We start from the raw sequence: 17,228 nt of genomic DNA, 5'->3' as shown, positions 1-17,228 counted from the left end.
CCCCTTCCATAGACTACAATGTTAAGCGGTCATTTCTCCGGTGACCTTGTACCAGCCGGTCGTAGGTCCCCTGGACCCGCAACTTGGCACACATGTAGCCCCATTTCTCCTCTACGAGTGTGCAAAGTTTGTTGTCTGGAGAGCACCGATTTTTCAAAGTCGGCACCCCTTCCATAGACTCCCATGTTAAACGTCAGTCTAGCACAGTGAGGCATGCAGATGGACACCCTAGGCTTATACTTGAATACGTTTTCCCATTTTTCTGTGGTAAAATTAGGTGCCTCGGCTTATATTCGGGACAGCTTATACTTGAGTATATACAGTATTTCTTGCCCATAAATTTCTGAAAGCTTATGAAGTGTAAAAAAAATACAAAATTCATTTGCTACACTCTTTGGCTGCAGATCAACTACATCATTTAAGTCGGGTTAAAACCGTCCTATTAAAAAGGCAGCCTAATCTATGTATTCAGTTTGATTTAAGCAAATATAAAACAGCCACTGGTCATCTCAAATTACGTGCATCATTGACCGACACAGATTTGTACGTTTTTTTTTTAATGAGTCTATATAAGCGACAAAGAATCAATCAATCATATTATAATTAGAAATGTACAATATCTAACAGACAGTGTTGTGTTAAGTTTCAGATTAAAGCGGACCTTCAGTCATTTGTTTCAACTTTCCATCTATTAAATCTTCTGCCCTTGTTGTTTTAACTTTGGATAGTAAAACATTTTTTTTCCTGCCAGTAAATACCTTACACAGCCGACTTCCTGTTTCTTGTCTGGTAAAAACACTAGGCTTAGGACATCATGCACATCTCTCTTGTGAGCATTTGCCAGGAGGTGAGGGGGGATGAGTCATAAGATGGCCAATGAGAGCTGCAGGTGTGTGTCTGTGTAAATCCAGGAAGTGAGCAGACAGCAGCTTCAGCTGCCCACGGATAAAATGGCTGCAGCCATGCTTAGTGGGGGGGGAGGATTTCTGCAGCATATTTGGCAAGAACAGACTGACAGTATATTTTATATAGAATATATATATCAAAGACGTTTTTATTACAAATCATGTGAGCAGACTGTAGTTTCTTTTTAAATGGCATCCATCTATAATCTGTAGATTTACAGTCACTGAACTACTCAGTGGTGTCATGATCACAGTAAGTGAAGGCTATGTCAGACATGTGGCATTCAGTCACTAGCTTCACTTTCATCACTGTCTTGCTTTTTTTGGTCATTGCTCCCTTCTACATCCATGCTGTATGCATTCTCTGCAGTGGCCTGTGAGCCCTTTCCTACATTCACATACAGCTGGTCATGTTCAGATTTCCACTTTTGGAATATAGCAGAGTCCAATTTAGGATTCTCCAGGATTTGATTCAGTGCTTCAAGCTCCTGTAGCTTTGCCTTTGGGAAATAAAAAAAAAAAAATAAAATTACAGAGAAATCATAAGGCAAAATTCATTGTAAAATGCATGTCCCCCTATGCCCTACACTCGGGAAGGTATCGGCAACCATTTTGTATTTTTGGTTATCACTTTCAAATTATTGTGCATCCATTAACAGCAAAATCATGCTACAATACCTGCTAAGCTCTTAGACATAATATATAACCCAATTCTCTTAAAAAGCTATGTCTTAAAATTCAGTTTTTGTATAGATAAAGCTGAAAATTGCTAAATACACAAATGAAATACATAAATTGTGATATCCTGTGCAATTGATCTTATCCCCAGCATGGACAAATGTGAAGCTTTGCTACCTTTGAAAACAAAAAAGAAAATCATTACACAGAAATACCAAAAGGAGAAGCAGCACACTGATGAGTCAATGTCTGTCACTCTGCTCTCATACTATTACCAATATCACTTTTAACCACTTTCCAACCACGCTATAGCCGAATGAGGGCTACAGTGCAGCCGGATGGCCAGCCAGTTCGGGGGGGGGGGGGACGCCAATCAGCGGCGCTTTACCAGCTCAAACATAGCGGATCATGATGCAAACAGAAGCCGGTTATCGGCATTCCTTTCCTCATGCTGACAGCGTGAGGAGAAGAGCCAATAATCCGCTTGTGTAAAAGTGACACATACACCGATCATCAGTCTCATTCCATCTGTGACCACCAGTGCTGCCCCATCAGCGGCCACCAGTGAAGGAGAAAAATTATCTGCTTGAAAAACAATTTATAACAAAACTAGGAAAAAAGTATTTTTTTTCAGTATTTTTTTCCATTTAGCAAAAAATAAACCAAGCAGTGATTAAAATACTACAAAAAGAAAGCTCTATTTGTGTAAAAAAAAATATGATCAAAATTGTGTTTGGGTAAAGTTTTGCATGACTGCACAATTGTCATTAAAACAGCAACATTACTGAAAGCTGAAAATTGGCCTGGGCAGGAAGGAGGTAAAGGTACAGAGTAGGCAAGTGGTTAAACACAGAAGTACTGCAGTAAAACTGACTGATTCCTTCTGCCATTTGTACAGAGCTGAGCTTCTTGGATGCTTGGATGGCACAAAAACTTAACATATATTTCTCAATACCCACAAAGGTTATAAACTGCTCTGTTTTTGCCAGGTAGCAGTGACATCACCGTGCTGTACAATTGGACCAAGCTGACCCAAACATTTTCCTTTACTAAGGTAACATTTTATAAAACTGTATGTGACATCCACATGCAACGTTGTGCTTCTGTGGCAGTACAAGGACATATATTATATATATATATATATATATATATATATATATATTACACACACACACACACACGGCTGGAGAGGCTGAGGCGGACATATGTCACAATCTCCACCCCGGCCAATCAGATGCATCATTTCATAAAAGGTATTTATTCATAAATACAATGCTTACTGTCAATGCACAAAGCCCGGAGTCAGGCTTTAAAGACTCACATTGGTAAATCCGGTGAGTGCACACACACGCCTCATAATGTACTTCAAAAAGGCAAAAGATAACTTTTTTGAAAAGATAACTTTTAATTTTGGATTACAACTCAAGTCAGAAAACCCATGTACAGTTTCTTCATGTACCCGTGCATACTCACTTTTAGTGTACTTTGTAGAACACGCAAGGCGTGTGCTTTGTGATTTATGGCTGGATTTTTATTTCGTTTGATGAAGGATTTGCGGTATTCGTCTCGAGTCATTGCAGTCTTTTTACCAATGAGTGATACCCCTCCTTGTTTTAGGCATGTCATCATTAACTCAAGATCATCTTTTACCAAGGAGAAAAAGAGAAGTTGGTTAATCATCCACTTAATTCATAATAAAACTGTGATCACAATCAACCTTAACAGATGGATTTAAATGGCCATATCATCTGTCTGCTTGTTGAACCACTCTCCACTACATTCCCATGGCTGGAAATATTCTTTAAAGCGGCGTTCCACCCAAAAGTGGAACTTCCGCTCTTTGTACTCCTTCCCCCCTCCGGTTCTCCTGTCCCCACTTTTGGGAGCCTCAGTCGCGGGTATTTGTGTCATCGCTGGGGCTTTCTCCTCCTTCCCCGGCCTCCAGGCCTTTAGAAGAGTGGAGCCTCGCGCATGCGTGGTAGGGTTCCCAGCATGAAACCGTAAGGCTACACTGCCAGGTTCCATTACTCGCAATGGAGGCGGCATTCAACCGACAGCTGATGGAAACATCAGCAGCGGTGGCGACATTGCTGGACTCCAGAACAGGCAAGTGTCCTATTATTAAAAGTCAGCAGCTGCTGGATTTTAATGGCTGCAGAGGTGGACGGACCTCCGCTTTAAGAAACCACATCACACAGGGTTTCCAAAGGCCTTTCACAGTTTGCAAACTGAATTTTATTTGTATGAAGTAGGTTTAAAGCCATTAAACGTAAAGTAAATTTATACACAAATTTAATTACATAACAAATAGTTTATTGCAGTCATCTGACCTGGAGATTGGGCAACATTTGCCATCTGTACACCTTCTGCCCCCTTTTCCTTAATGGAGATTGGACTTGCACCAGGTGTGATATTCAATGGTGATTGCACGATTTGTTTCTTCAACTGAAACAGGGATTTAGAGATAAACAACAACAGATTTAGAGGTCTACTGAAACATTTTAAACACAATTTGCAAAAAAAAAAAAAAAAGGGGGTCAGACTCACACCGATAGTGGACAATAAAAAGCTTTCACTACCCTGTTTTTTTTTTTACAAAAACACACACAAAAAGGATTGTGGCCTGCTGTGTTACTACACAGTGGTCGCAATCATGCAGCGATTGGTGGCAGCTTCTTGAAGAGGCTGCTTTTAAAAAAAAAAAAAAAAAAAAAAAACATAAAATACCTTCTAAGCCATTCTTAAACGGTTAAGGTTAGTTGTAGAGTTAAGATTAGGCTCAGGTTAGAAATCCAAATTTAGGATTTAGGGGACAAATTGTTAAGCTATATTTTAAGGTAACATTTTTTGGGGGTGGGTAAGGTTATTGAATTTCTCTTTAAAAGGTAGCGTTTAAAATGTTTAAATTACAATTACAGAGTTAGTAAATTAGTACTGGAGCAGCTCCAAATAATATTGAGAGATCAACTTGGACTTATAAGATAGTAAGCCGTTTTCTAAGGAAGTTTGCTGAAGATAGAAAATCCAATTCTGCCTGTACAGTATTGGACAGAAATCCTTCATTGTACCCTCCCTCATAAAATAATTGAAGCAGAAATTTTAGGCCTTTGAGTTTTACAGTATCAAGTGTGAGATTTTGGTCTTCCAGAGAGTAACAAATGACCCTAGATGAGATTAATAACGCAAGAGGCCCAATCAGTGGAATAAATTGTTCAGTTAATATATCGGAGGGTGCTAAGGGAGGCATTTATAATGGTGGCAAAAGCAATTATGAAGGGATTCAAAGGATGACAAAACTACCACTTCCGTCGCTGTACAGACTGTCTCGGCTAGGTTTGAGCCAGTCATGTATTGGGAAATGCCAATCCTGCCTGTCTGACTGGTATTTTAAAAGTGTTGTAAGGGAAATTCTGGAGGTTAAGGTTATGTTTAGGAATGAGGTTATGGGTTAAAGTTTAGGGGGAGGTTGGGGAAACCTGTGCTGAATGAAACAGGGAGACTGCCATTGCTGAACTCTCCTTCTGAAAATGTTAATTATCTGGCCTAAATGCTGATCCTCTGATTTCAGTTGATACTGGGGGCCACTGAACTGTTAGCCAGTGACGCTAAAGTGAAGTCAGAAATACTGGTCCACATGCATGTTTCAGGTCAGTGGCACAGAAAAAATAAAAGACATAATATAGCAGTCAGGCGCCCAGTATTTTCATAAAAATAATTCAGCAATGACAACCTCTATTTTGCACAGCACAGGATTAATTTAAAGGGATACATGTCAGGTGCGAGGGAGAGATTAAAAAGGAGAAAGGATTGTAGTGGGAGAAGATGAAGGCTGAGCTATTGACGATTTCTCTTTCCGAAAATGCTAGCCGTTTGGCTCTCATGATGTTACAATGGTTTTCCAAGTCGATTCCCTGGAATAAATATGTAGTTTCAGAGTTCTTGAAGTATTGACACCAGGCAGCATCTAACACTGCTGGAAAGTGGTCAGAAATGGCAGATTCAGATATCTCTCAGTACAGGCATACCCCGCTTTAAGTACACTCACTTTACATACACTCGCGAGTAAGGACATACCTGTGAGTGTATGTAAAGTGGCTCTCAAGCTAAAGCTGCAGCTGAGTAATCCGTGCACGGATAGTTCAGATTCCCTGCTACTTGGAAAAACACTCCCTGACACCCCTACTACAGTCCCTGACACCCCTACTACAGTCTGACACCCCTACTATAGTCCCTGACACCCCACTACAGCCCCTGACACCCCAGAAGTGAAGAAAGGTACTGTTTCACTTTAAGTGGGGTATACCTGTACTGGGTTCCTTTAAGCGTTACATTTTTAGTTGGGTGAAAGTATACAGGGCTAGGGAAAGGAGAAGCCTGCTCTTGAAAAAGTTAGTCATGCACGGAGGTAACTGAAACGCCTATCATTTACTGCTGGAAAAGCACTCATCTAGTGGGAGTTTTTAAACTTATGGTATAATAAACTCAGTTTAGCACCATGCCGTTGCTACGCTATATTTATGTGCGCACACCACTGAAGTTGATAGTACAAAGGGAAGGCGTGTAGAGAAAATCTCATATAGGTGGAAGTTTGTAACTACTACATTTTTTAAATCTACTGACAGAAATTCTTACATTCCACTAGACAGCTGCCATCTGCCGGCCTGGTTGAAAGCAGTCCCGCAACTGTACCGATTTGGAATCTTTTGAGAACCAGGCTTTGTTGCTTTCCAATCGATTCACTGAGAAGGGATATGACAGTGCTTCCCTGTCCCAGTTGATTGATAAGACCAGAACTGTGGAGAGGGAGCATCTCTTAAGAGATCGGACTAAAGTAGATCGGGGAGACAGGTTTTCCATACCATTTGTGACAACTTTTTCTGTTCAACATCATAAAATAAAAAAGTTGATTCAAAAACATTGGCATATTCTTACTACCGATCATGTTTTGGCCCCTATTCTACCAGCGAGACCAAGCATTGTATTTAAAGGAACCTCTACGCTGGCTAGTCAAATAGCTCCGAGTGTTCAAAATCCCCCTAAGGAAACTAGATCTTTCCTTCAAAATCTCACCGGATATTTTAAATGTAAGAGGTGCCAAGTTTGCTCCCTGAACAGTTGCAAGGACAGGAAAATATGCTCCTTCTGATCCACCAAAACAGGTCGGGCGGATGAAGTCGAGCCCTTTATCACTTGCTCGACTAAAGGAGTAGTGCACCTTATACAGTGCCCTTGCGGCCTCCAATATGTTGGGAGGACCAAAAGGGCTATGAGGGTAAGGGTTAATGAGCATATTGCCAATATTAGAAAGGGATATGACAAACATTCAGTATCAAAACACTATGATCTAGTACATAATAGGGACCCCTCCAATACCCTTTTTGTGGGGATTGATAAATACAGTCCACACTGGAGGGGGGAGTTCGGTTGTTCGTGAGATCTCGACGCAAGAGATGGAGTGGATTTACCATCTCAAAACATACATGCCACACGGTTTGAATATAGACACAGATATAAAAGCCTTTATCAATAATTCATAAAGTTTGTCATATAAGATTTAATTGCTCTGAGTATAAGGGATAGGTAGACTAGAGTCCAGATTTTTTTTTTTTTTTTAGACATCATACATGAGGGTCTTTTTGTCCGGAATGTATTTTGGATTGGTGACTCCAACTTTTGTCCCTTTCTGATAGGGGGTTGCCCCCCCCCCTTTTTTTCTCCTTTTTCCCTTCCCCCTTCTGATTTTGGGATAGATCAAGTAGTAACATTATTGGTTTTCTATCCCTCTATTCCATCATCTATGATACTTCTGGTTTAATGAAATTCACTAGCTATTAACATGTACTTTAGATGGAATTTTATCATTCTGATGTATATTCTCATATGTATATACTGATTTTAATTTAATGGATTTAAATTATTGGTGTTTAGTATGCGTTTGCATGCATGTCACGGTTTGGGTGGGCGGGGTAGATGCCCGCACCAACGCGGCGTGCATGCACACCATTTGCAATCATGCCCTTTTGGGCCTGTTTTGCAATATAGGTTTATAAATAGTTTATTGTTTTGCGTTAGGGACCAGGGAACAAATACCTGAATGTCATCTTCGGTGCTGTGTGCTGTCCCCATGCAATTCATTTGTGTTGTTTTTTGTTGAATGTTTATGCTATATAGTAAGCGTGGCTCGTTCTTGCTTGCAAGACGGGCCCCGCTTTGTTTTTAATATAATCATTTGCGTCACACGGTCCGGCACTCCTACCCTGTCGTGGTTGTAAGGGGATTGGCAGTTCGGACCGAGGCTTGGCTCCTCTGGGGTCGCTTTGCGCATGCGCTTCAGCCGCATGTCAATTTCGAAACGAGGCTTGTGTCCCCGTGATGACGTTGCGCGTGGTGATACGCTTCAAAAACGAGGTTTGGTTCCACGCGGTGGTACTGCGCATGCGTGCGCGCAGCAAGAGCGATTCCAGGGGCAGACGCTTTAGTATAAGTTAGGGGGGTGATGCAGTGGCCACCCGTGCCCCTTGATGAAGTGAGTCTTTCACAAAACTAGTCGGGCGGAACGAGCGGCACACTGGCATCACCCCCTGGACTGCTCAAAGATTTCCCAACCGACGGGTCTGTCTGTATCCGGCCGGTTCAGCAGACTCAAGGCTTCTTTTTTACTGCAAAAGTGTGAGTTTTTATACATATGATTACTCTACAATATCATTTTAAGAGGTTTTACACGATCAAGGCATCCCTTTGTCTCTTTTCATGTATATGTGATCATCATCATTGGAGAATTGGATTGTGGGGGATGACCCTTATCAGGCTGCCTATGTCTCGCTAAGCCCAGCTGTTTGTATCACCATACATACGATCTGGGGTCCCCTGTAATAAGGGACCAACGAGATCTGCTAAGCAGATCGGTGTGCTCTTTCGGTGGAGGTCTCTTTCTGTTGGATTGTCACCCCATACCAATGCCATTGTTGTACATCACTCAAGATTTTACCATTTAGCATTTTTTTCACATGGGTGGAGGACTTGCTTTTATTGCTCTTTTTCTATAGACAATTTTGTTTCTTTATATTTATATACATTTTTTGTTTTTCTTGATTGTTTGATTTATGGGCCCTTTTTTTGGATAGTTTTTGGCTTCTAATTCATGAGGACTCATTTAACATTATACAATATACCACGTGACACAAGGATTTTTACAAGTTTTTGGGAAACAAATCACTGTTTATTCCTTATTTTCATATGTGAATGTATATTTGTCAATTGTCATATCATTTATGCACAGCGTCTTATGAGGTTTAGCGCGATTCTTTTCTTTCCTTTTTTCCATAGGTGGATATATCCCTAAACTGTGGTCAGACCTGCTTATTAAATAAAGGGGTCAATAACATCAGGTGAGTCGACTCCCAAAAGGTGGTGTAATGTTTTCTGTGGGTGAAGGTGTCAAGGAGTGGATCTACAAGTAAAGTGGGTTGAAAATTCCTTATTTTGTGCTGTGGAGATTGCACTATATGAAGGATATGTCACAATATAATTTGCACAAATTAATTTTGAATGGACTTGAAAAATCACATGTGCACTTTGTATCTTTGAGATATACATATAGCTGCTGAGTAAACATGTTTTTTTATAAGGGCAAGGTTAAGCATTTGGTTCAGACAAAATGTCATGGATTGAAATATTTGGGTCCTACTTAAATTTTTCCCATTTGTTTTTAGTGTCAAAAACCCCGGGTTAGAATTATCTGAACATTATTGCACCCCAATTTATTTTTTAAAAGGGATATTTTGCAGAAATAGGTATAATGGAAAACAAAGTCACAACCTACCACATCTTGAGGTTTGGAGTGATCATCATCCTCTGCCTCTGTTTCACTGTAACAATCTAAGGGGAAAAAATACATTTATATATATTTTTTAATTACATATACATCACAATGTTCATATTCAATTATTTTGATCTGAACTTATTTTTGCTCTCAATTCTTATGAAACATTTCCTCATCTGTGGAAATGGGTGTGGCCCATTTCTTATACGAGTAGTTCATACGTAGGTAGGAAGAGGCAAAATTACTTTGCACCAGGGTGTCACAGATGGACACATCTCACATATAACAAATATGTCTTCAAAGTGATCTTCATTCGTTGTCACTCGCCAAGCCCATCCTTATTAACTCATAAGACCTTTAAAGTCTGGCATATGGGAAGTTAAGTTAAAGGACTGTTCAATTTTATCAAAAATAGAACAAAAATAGAAGAAGACATTCACACTTTTGGCATAAAGATGTATTTAATGTAGAATTCACATACAGCACTCTGTGGCTGGTTCTCAATAACGTGCCTCAACTTGGTGAAATGAATGTTATTAGGGTTGTCCCAATACCGATACCAGTATCAGTATCGGGACCGATACAGAGTATTTGCGGAAGTACTTGTACTCCCGCAAATACCCCCGATACCTAAATAGAATACTTGCCCGCCGCCACCGTCGTATATCGCAAAGCCGCTGCCGCGTTAATCACCGCAGGGGAACATTAGTCAGCTTTCGTTTGAATAGCTGTTTCCCCGCCGCGCATAGACACTCCCCCTTGCTCGGGATTTGACGGATCTGTCCAATCGCGAGCAAGGGGGAGTGTCTCTATACACAGCAGGGAAAACAGGTTATTAAAACGAAAGCTGACTAATGTTCCCCGCGCGGTGATTAACACGGCGGCGGCATCATTTAGTTACGGGGGACATGGCTGGATATGTGGGGGACATGGCTGCAATATGTTTGGGACATGGCTGCGTATATGGGAGACATGGCTGCGTATATGGGAGACATGGCTGCGTATGTTTGGGGACACATTTAAAAAAAAAAAAAGTATCGGAATTCGGTATCGGCGAGTACATAAAAAAATAAGTATCGGTACTTGTACTCAGTCCTAAAAAAGTGGTATCGGGACAACCCTAAATGTTATGGTCACAAAAATGTACAAACCCATGAACGCATTAACACATCTGTACTTCTGATGGTAAATATCTATACCAAATATACACATACATACCACACTTAAAATGCAAATAGGTGCACAAGACACACAACCACACGATAATAAATGGAAAAAAGTTTTTGTGCTATCGTGTGTGTGTGTGTGTGTGTGTGTGCACACATACATACATACATACATACATACATACATACATACCACACACACTTAAAATGCAAATAAATGCACAAAAAAGGTGCACAAGACACACACACACACACAATAGCACAAAAACTTTTTTTCCCCCATTTATTATCAAATCGACTGTTTACTGTTTACTCTTTAAATCGTAATAAAACAGAAACTAGCTAAAAGACCCTGATCAAACGTTTACATACCCCAGTTCTTAATGCGGTGTATTGCCCCCTTTAACATCAATGACAGCTTGAAGTCTTTTGTGACATTTGTGGATGAGGCTCTTTATCTTCTCAGATGGCAACGCTGTCCATTCCTCTTGGCAAAAAGCCTCCAGTTCCTGTAAATTCTTGGACTGTCTTTCATGAACTGCACGTTTAAGATCTACCTAGAGTGACTCAATGATATTGTGGTCAGGAGACTGAGGTGGCCACTCCAGAACCTTCAATTTATTCTGCTGCAGCCAATGACAGGTCGACTTGGCCTTGTGTTATGGATCATTGTCAAGTTGTAATGTCCACTACGTCCCATGCGCAGCTTCCTGGTTGATGAATGCAAATGTTCCTCCAGTATTTGACAACATGCTGCATTCATCCTGCCATCAATTTTCACCAAAATTCCTGTACTTTTTGGAGCTCACACATCCCACATCACACATTTGAGGCTGGTCTCTGTGCTGTTTGGTGTATTGTAAGCGGGATACTTTGTGGCATTTGCATAGTAATGGCTTTCTTCTGGTGACTCGACCATGCAGCCCATCTTTCTTCACGTGCTTCCTTATTGTGCATCTTGAAACAGCCACGCCACACGTTTTCAGCGAGTCCTGTATTTCACCTGAAGCTATTTGTGGGTCCCAAAACAATTTTCCTGGTAGTTGTGGCTGAAATTTTAGTTGGTCCACCTGACCGTTGTTTGGTTTCAACAGAACCCCTAATTTTCCACTTCTTAATTAGAGTTTGAACACTGCTGATCAGCATTCTCAATCCCTTGGATATCTTTGTATATCTTTTTCCTGTTTTATACAGTTCAACCACCATTTCCTAGCAGATCCTTTGACAATTCTTTTGCTTTCCCCATGACTCGAAATCCAGAAAATGTCAGTGCAGCACTTGATGAAAGATGCAAGGGTCTGTCAGGAGTCCAGAAACTCATTGACCTTTTATACACATGCACTAATTACAAGCAAACAGATGACAGGAGAGGATGGTTACGTTTAATAGCCATTCAAACCACTTTGTGTCAACTTGTGTGCATGTTATCAGGCCAAAATCACCAGCGTATGTAAACTTTTGTTCAGGGTCATTTGGGAAGTTTCTGTTAAACAGTTGATTGATAAATAATGGCTTCAGCCAAACAATAACCATGAGTGAAAGAAAAGTTTTTGTGTTATTTACATTCTCTAAAAAATGGCCAAGAAATCAAATTCTGCCAGAGTATGTAAATTTATGAGCACAAATAAATTATATATTTAATAATAATAATAATAATAATAAAAAAACACACACACACACACACAGTTTCATTGGAATACAATGAATTAGGAAAAACACGGCTTTATTATCACATATGTAGAAATGGACGACAGGCAGCAGAGCACCTCAAGGCATGAAATTAATCCCCTTTCTCTACATCAGGCTCCAATGCAGGCAAGTCTATTGTTCACAATTATTGTTTTGCATACCTTCTTCTCGTGAATTATTGGGGTTTGCATGAGATTTGTATTTCTGTAGTGTTTTAACTAGACGGGTCACCCACCTATAAAAGATAAAAAGTAACTGAATAAAACAAAAGGGCACACCACCACTGATACCACAATACTCAATCAGTAAAATAAAAAATAATTTATAAAAAAATGCACAAATGTGATTCCCAATGCAACAAAATGAAAGGCATTAAAACACATTCCTACCTGCACAAGATGTGCAATAATCATATTTTCATGGTTCCATGTGTTGGCCTGTATTTACAGTCTATAGTAGAGCAAATCTGCACATTTAGTTTCTCATCCATTTGTTTGTGTTAAAGCATGTGGCATGGCACTGCATAGGTTGTAGTCTAAGAACTGACACAAAGCAATGAAGGGGTGTGCTTTCATCACATTAGCACTCCCACGATTGTGATGCAACATGCAGAAAAAGGGGAGGCATTAATTGGACGCTGAACAGGGGCTGACTCATGGGGCCCCCGGGCAATAAAAGATTATGGGGCCCCTGGGCTTACAGATGGCCACCACGCTAGGAGGCAGTGCAGAGGTGGGGCAGCTAAAATCTCGGGATTTTCACATCAAAAACATGGTCGGTTTCGGACATATCAGGGACAGATGTAAAAAAAAAAAAAAAAAAAAAAAAAAAGATTTTTACATACTGTCCCTTGCAACCCTGATGGGCCCTAGTGGCATGGGGCCCTTGGGCAGTGCCCGAGTGACTCAATGGTCAGTCCACCCCTGACGCTGAATGATCCAGAACAGAAGTGGTCTTCTCCAGGGGTCAAGTCCCGGGGAAAAAGTGTGGGAACTCCCACCCAAGATCCACTCCCCCACCAAAAAAATAAAAAATACGCTCATATGCATAATTACTAAACCGCAAGTTCTTTCTAAATCCCGTGATAATTTGTGGCAGACCTCCGCAATGTCTCCTGGGAACAATGACAAAAGCTCCCTGGAGACATTGCGGCATCGAGGAAGTGACGGAATACTGGCACACTACCCGATGAATCCATATACAGGAAGCGGCCAGTAACATAAAAGGATTACAAAGGTTTGCCTGCCCCTGAGAGTGACTCGAGCTGGGCATCGCCGCTTAGTGAAGGATTGGCCCGGGCGGCTCGGCTGCTCTAGTCCTGAAAAGGGAACAGAGTTCCTGCTGTGAAAAAAGTGCAGGAACTCCGTTCCCATGCGTTCCTGCAGGACTTGGGCCCTGGTCTTCTCCTTTTAGCAAATAGGGACAAGCTAGGTGAATTAATACATTGACATGGGGGAATCAATCAGCTACAACATGTGAGCCAATCATTACAAGGTGAGAAAAACTGGGAACACTACACCGATACCTACAGTGGGGCAAAAAATTATTTAGTCAGCCACCAATTTTGCAAGTTCGCCAATTAAAAAGATGAGGCCGGTAATTGTCATCATAGGTTTACCTCAACTATGAGAGACAAAATGTGGAAACAAATCCAGACAGACAATCACATTGTCTGATTTGGAAAGAATTTATTTGCAAATTATGGTGGAAAATAAGTATTTGGTCAATATCAAAAGTTCATCTCAATACTTTGTTTTATATCCTTTGTTGGCAATGACAGAGGTCAAACGTTTTCTGTAAGTCTTCACAAGGTTGTCACACACTGTTGCTGGTATGTTGGCCCATTCCTCCATGCAGATCTCCTCTAGAGCAGTGATGTTTTCAGGCTGTCGCTGGGCAACACGGACTTTCAACTCCCTCCAAAAGTTTTCTATGGGGTTGAGATCTGGAGACTGGCTAGGCCACTCCAGGACCTTGAAATGCCCCTTACGAAGCCACTCCTTCGTTTCCCGGGTGGTGTGTTTGGAATCATTGTCATGCTGAAAGACCCAGCCACGTTTCATCGTCATTGCCCTTGCCGATGGGAGGTTTGCACTAAAAATCTCACAATACATGACCCCATTCATTCTTTCATGTACACGGATCAGGCGTCCTGTTCCCTTTGCAGAGAAACAGCCCCAAAGCATGATGTTGCCACCCCCATGCTTCACAGTAGGTATGGTGTTCTTGGGTTGCAACTCAGCATTCTCTCTCCTCCAAACACGACGAGTTGTGTTTCTACCAAACAGTTCTACTTTGGTTTCATCTAACCATATGACATTCTCCCAATCCTCTTCTGGATCATCCAAATGCTCTCAAGCAAACCTCAGATGGGCCCGGACATTTACTGGCTTAAGCAGGGGGGACACGTCTGGCACTGCAGGATCTGAGTCCCTGGCGGCGTCGTGCGTTACTGATGGTAGCCTTTGTTACATTGGTCCCAGCTCTCTGCAGGTCATTCACTAGGTCCCCCCGTGTGGTTCTGGGATTTTTGCTCACCGTTCTTGTGATCATTTTGACCCCCACGGGGTGAGATCTTGCGTGGAGCCCCAGATCGAGGGAGATTATCATTGGTCTTGTATGTCTTCCATTTTCTAATTATTTCTCCCACAGTTGATTTCTTCACACCAAGCTGCTTGCATATTGCAGATTCAGTCTTCCCAGCCTGGTGCAGGTCTACAATTTTGTTTCTGGTGTCCTTCGACAGCTCTTTGGTCTTCACCATAGTGGAGTTTGGAGTGTGACTGTTTGAGGTTGTGGACAGGTGTCTTTTATACACTGATAACAAGTTCAAACAGGTGCCATTATTACAGGTAATGAGTGGAGGACAGAGGAGCCTCTTAAAGAAGATACAGGTCTGGGAGAGCCAGAAATCTTGCTCGTTAGAAAATACTTATTTTCCACCATAATTTGCAAATAAATTCTTCCCAAATCAGACAATGTGATTGTCTGGATTTGTTTCCACATTTTGTCTCTCATATTGAGGTATACCTATGACGACAATTGCAGGCCTCTCTCATCTTTTCTTGCACAATTGGTGGCTGACCAGGGCCGGACTTACCATTGGCCTTGACTGGGCTCAAGCCCAGGGGCCCCACCCAATAGGGGGCCCCCTTTAAAAAAAAAACAAAAAAAAAACATTTTTTTTTTTTTTTTTAGGGGTCCGGAGGTCCCCAGGGCCCCGGACGGCAACCCCCCCCTTTTTTTTATTTATTTTTTGTAAAAAAATGTTTTTTTTTATATATTTATATATATATATATATATATATATATATATATATATATATATATATATATATATATATATATATATATATATATATATATATATATATATATATATATATATATTTTATTATTATTATTATTAAAGGGCCCAGGGGTCTCCAGGGCCCTGGACGGCAACCCCCCTTTTTTTTTATTTATTTTTTTGTAAAAAAGTTTTTTATATATATATATATATATATATATATATATATATATATTTTTTTTTTTTTATTAAAGGGCTCAGAGGTCCCCAGGGCCCCATGTGGCAACCCCCTCTTTTTTTATAAATGTTTATTTTTTTATTTTTGTTTATTTTTTATTAAAAGGCCCAGAGGTCCCCAGGGCCCCCGGGTTTGGCAACCTCCCTTTTTTTATGTATTTTTTATAAATGTTTTTTTTTTTTTATTATTAAAGGGCCCAGAGGTTTATTTTTTCTTTTTATTAAAGCGGGAGTTCCGCGGCAAAACAGTTTTTTTTAAAGAGCATTTTGAAACGCTGGTGGTACAAAGTAATTAGTACTCACCAGTCTAATCCTCATAGCCGCAGGCATGGCGATATCCCTCCGAAAGATGAGTTATAAAATATTCTCATGGACATTGCCATCTTTAGTCAGGGCACTCTGAAGCCCTCCTGCAGTATCTTCCGGGATGCGGTGAATGCTGTCCCAGCATTCACCGCTCTATCCCGCGCATGCGCAGTGTGACGGCGAGGCGCGCCGTCAACACTGCAGAGTTGCTAGGACAACGGCCGGCAGCGTCCTGAAAAGGACACTCCCCGCTGTGCCTAGCATATAAATGACCGTCACATGACCGGGTGCAGTCAGGTGACGTTCGAAATATCGCGAGATTGCTTCTCTGGCTGCTGTGTCTCGTCACCGTCCAGAGACACACGTGTTAGCTCCCAAAATCCTTTGCGGAGCTAACCGACACGCCCATTCCCGAACCCCTACAACCCGGATGTGCCTGCTCGAGATGCTGCAAAGGGGGTATGTAGATTTTTATATTTTTTTTGAACCGCCAAATCGTCAGGTACAGCGGGGGGGAGTATTATATTAAACAAAGTGACCTAATAGGGTGAACCTCCGCTTTAAAAGGCCCAGAGGTCCCCAGGGCTCCGGATGGCTACATATATTTATATATATTTGTTTTCTTCTTTATTTCTTCTTTTTTTGTAAAGGCCCCCCCGCTTCTCAATTTGCGGCAGCCCCCACGCTTCTCAATTTCAGGCGGCAGCACCCCCACCCCCCCTAGGTTCTCTGCTTCAGGGGGGCCATGCCTTAAGCTGAGCAAGGGGCCCCAAAATTCCTGATGGCGGCCCTGCGCATACCTCCCAACACGCACAGATTCTGTGACTTTCCCGCACAGACAGCTTCTTCCCGCAGTCCCGCAAAAGGGTTAATTTTCCCGCACTGCAAGAGGAGGCAGCACGGAAGCAGGAGGAACCGGAGTGGTGTGTGGAGGACTGTGGCTGCTGAAGGGAAGAAAGCCGACAGCCGGGCTAATGACAGTCTGTGGCCCCGGCTGTTGGCACAGGTGAGAGGCACTCCCCCCCTCAACAACTGCAAAATCCCCCCCCGCTCAACAACTTTAATGCGCTCCCCCCCGCTCAACAACTTCAATTCGCCCCCCCCGCTCAACAACTTCGATCCCCCCCAATTCTCGG

General features: G+C 41.6%; 1 protein-coding gene across 3 annotated transcripts in view; it reads right to left on the bottom strand.

The window, feature by feature from the left end:
- Positions 1-1,022: 1,022 nt before the first annotated feature.
- The window catches only part of CNKSR1 (connector enhancer of kinase suppressor of Ras 1), an 82,803-nt gene continuing 66,597 nt past the window's right edge, over positions 1,023-17,228 (bottom strand). For all 3 annotated transcript variants that reach the window (XM_040337909.1, XM_040337910.1, XM_040337911.1), the window contains 5 exons: positions 12,422-12,495; positions 9,406-9,461; positions 3,914-4,028; positions 3,057-3,226; positions 1,023-1,405 (listed from right to left, as the gene is read on the bottom strand). In XM_040337909.1, the coding sequence (XP_040193843.1) occupies positions 1,190-1,405; positions 3,057-3,226; positions 3,914-4,028; positions 9,406-9,461; positions 12,422-12,495 (631 nt within the window). In that variant the 3' untranslated portion in view covers positions 1,023-1,189. The remainder of the gene's footprint in view (positions 1,406-3,056; positions 3,227-3,913; positions 4,029-9,405; positions 9,462-12,421; positions 12,496-17,228) is intronic.

This window comes from Rana temporaria, chromosome 2 (assembly GCF_905171775.1).
Source record: "Rana temporaria chromosome 2, aRanTem1.1, whole genome shotgun sequence".
NCBI lineage: Eukaryota > Metazoa > Chordata > Amphibia > Anura > Ranidae > Rana > Rana temporaria.
This window is presented reverse-complemented; position numbering and strand designations above follow the sequence as displayed.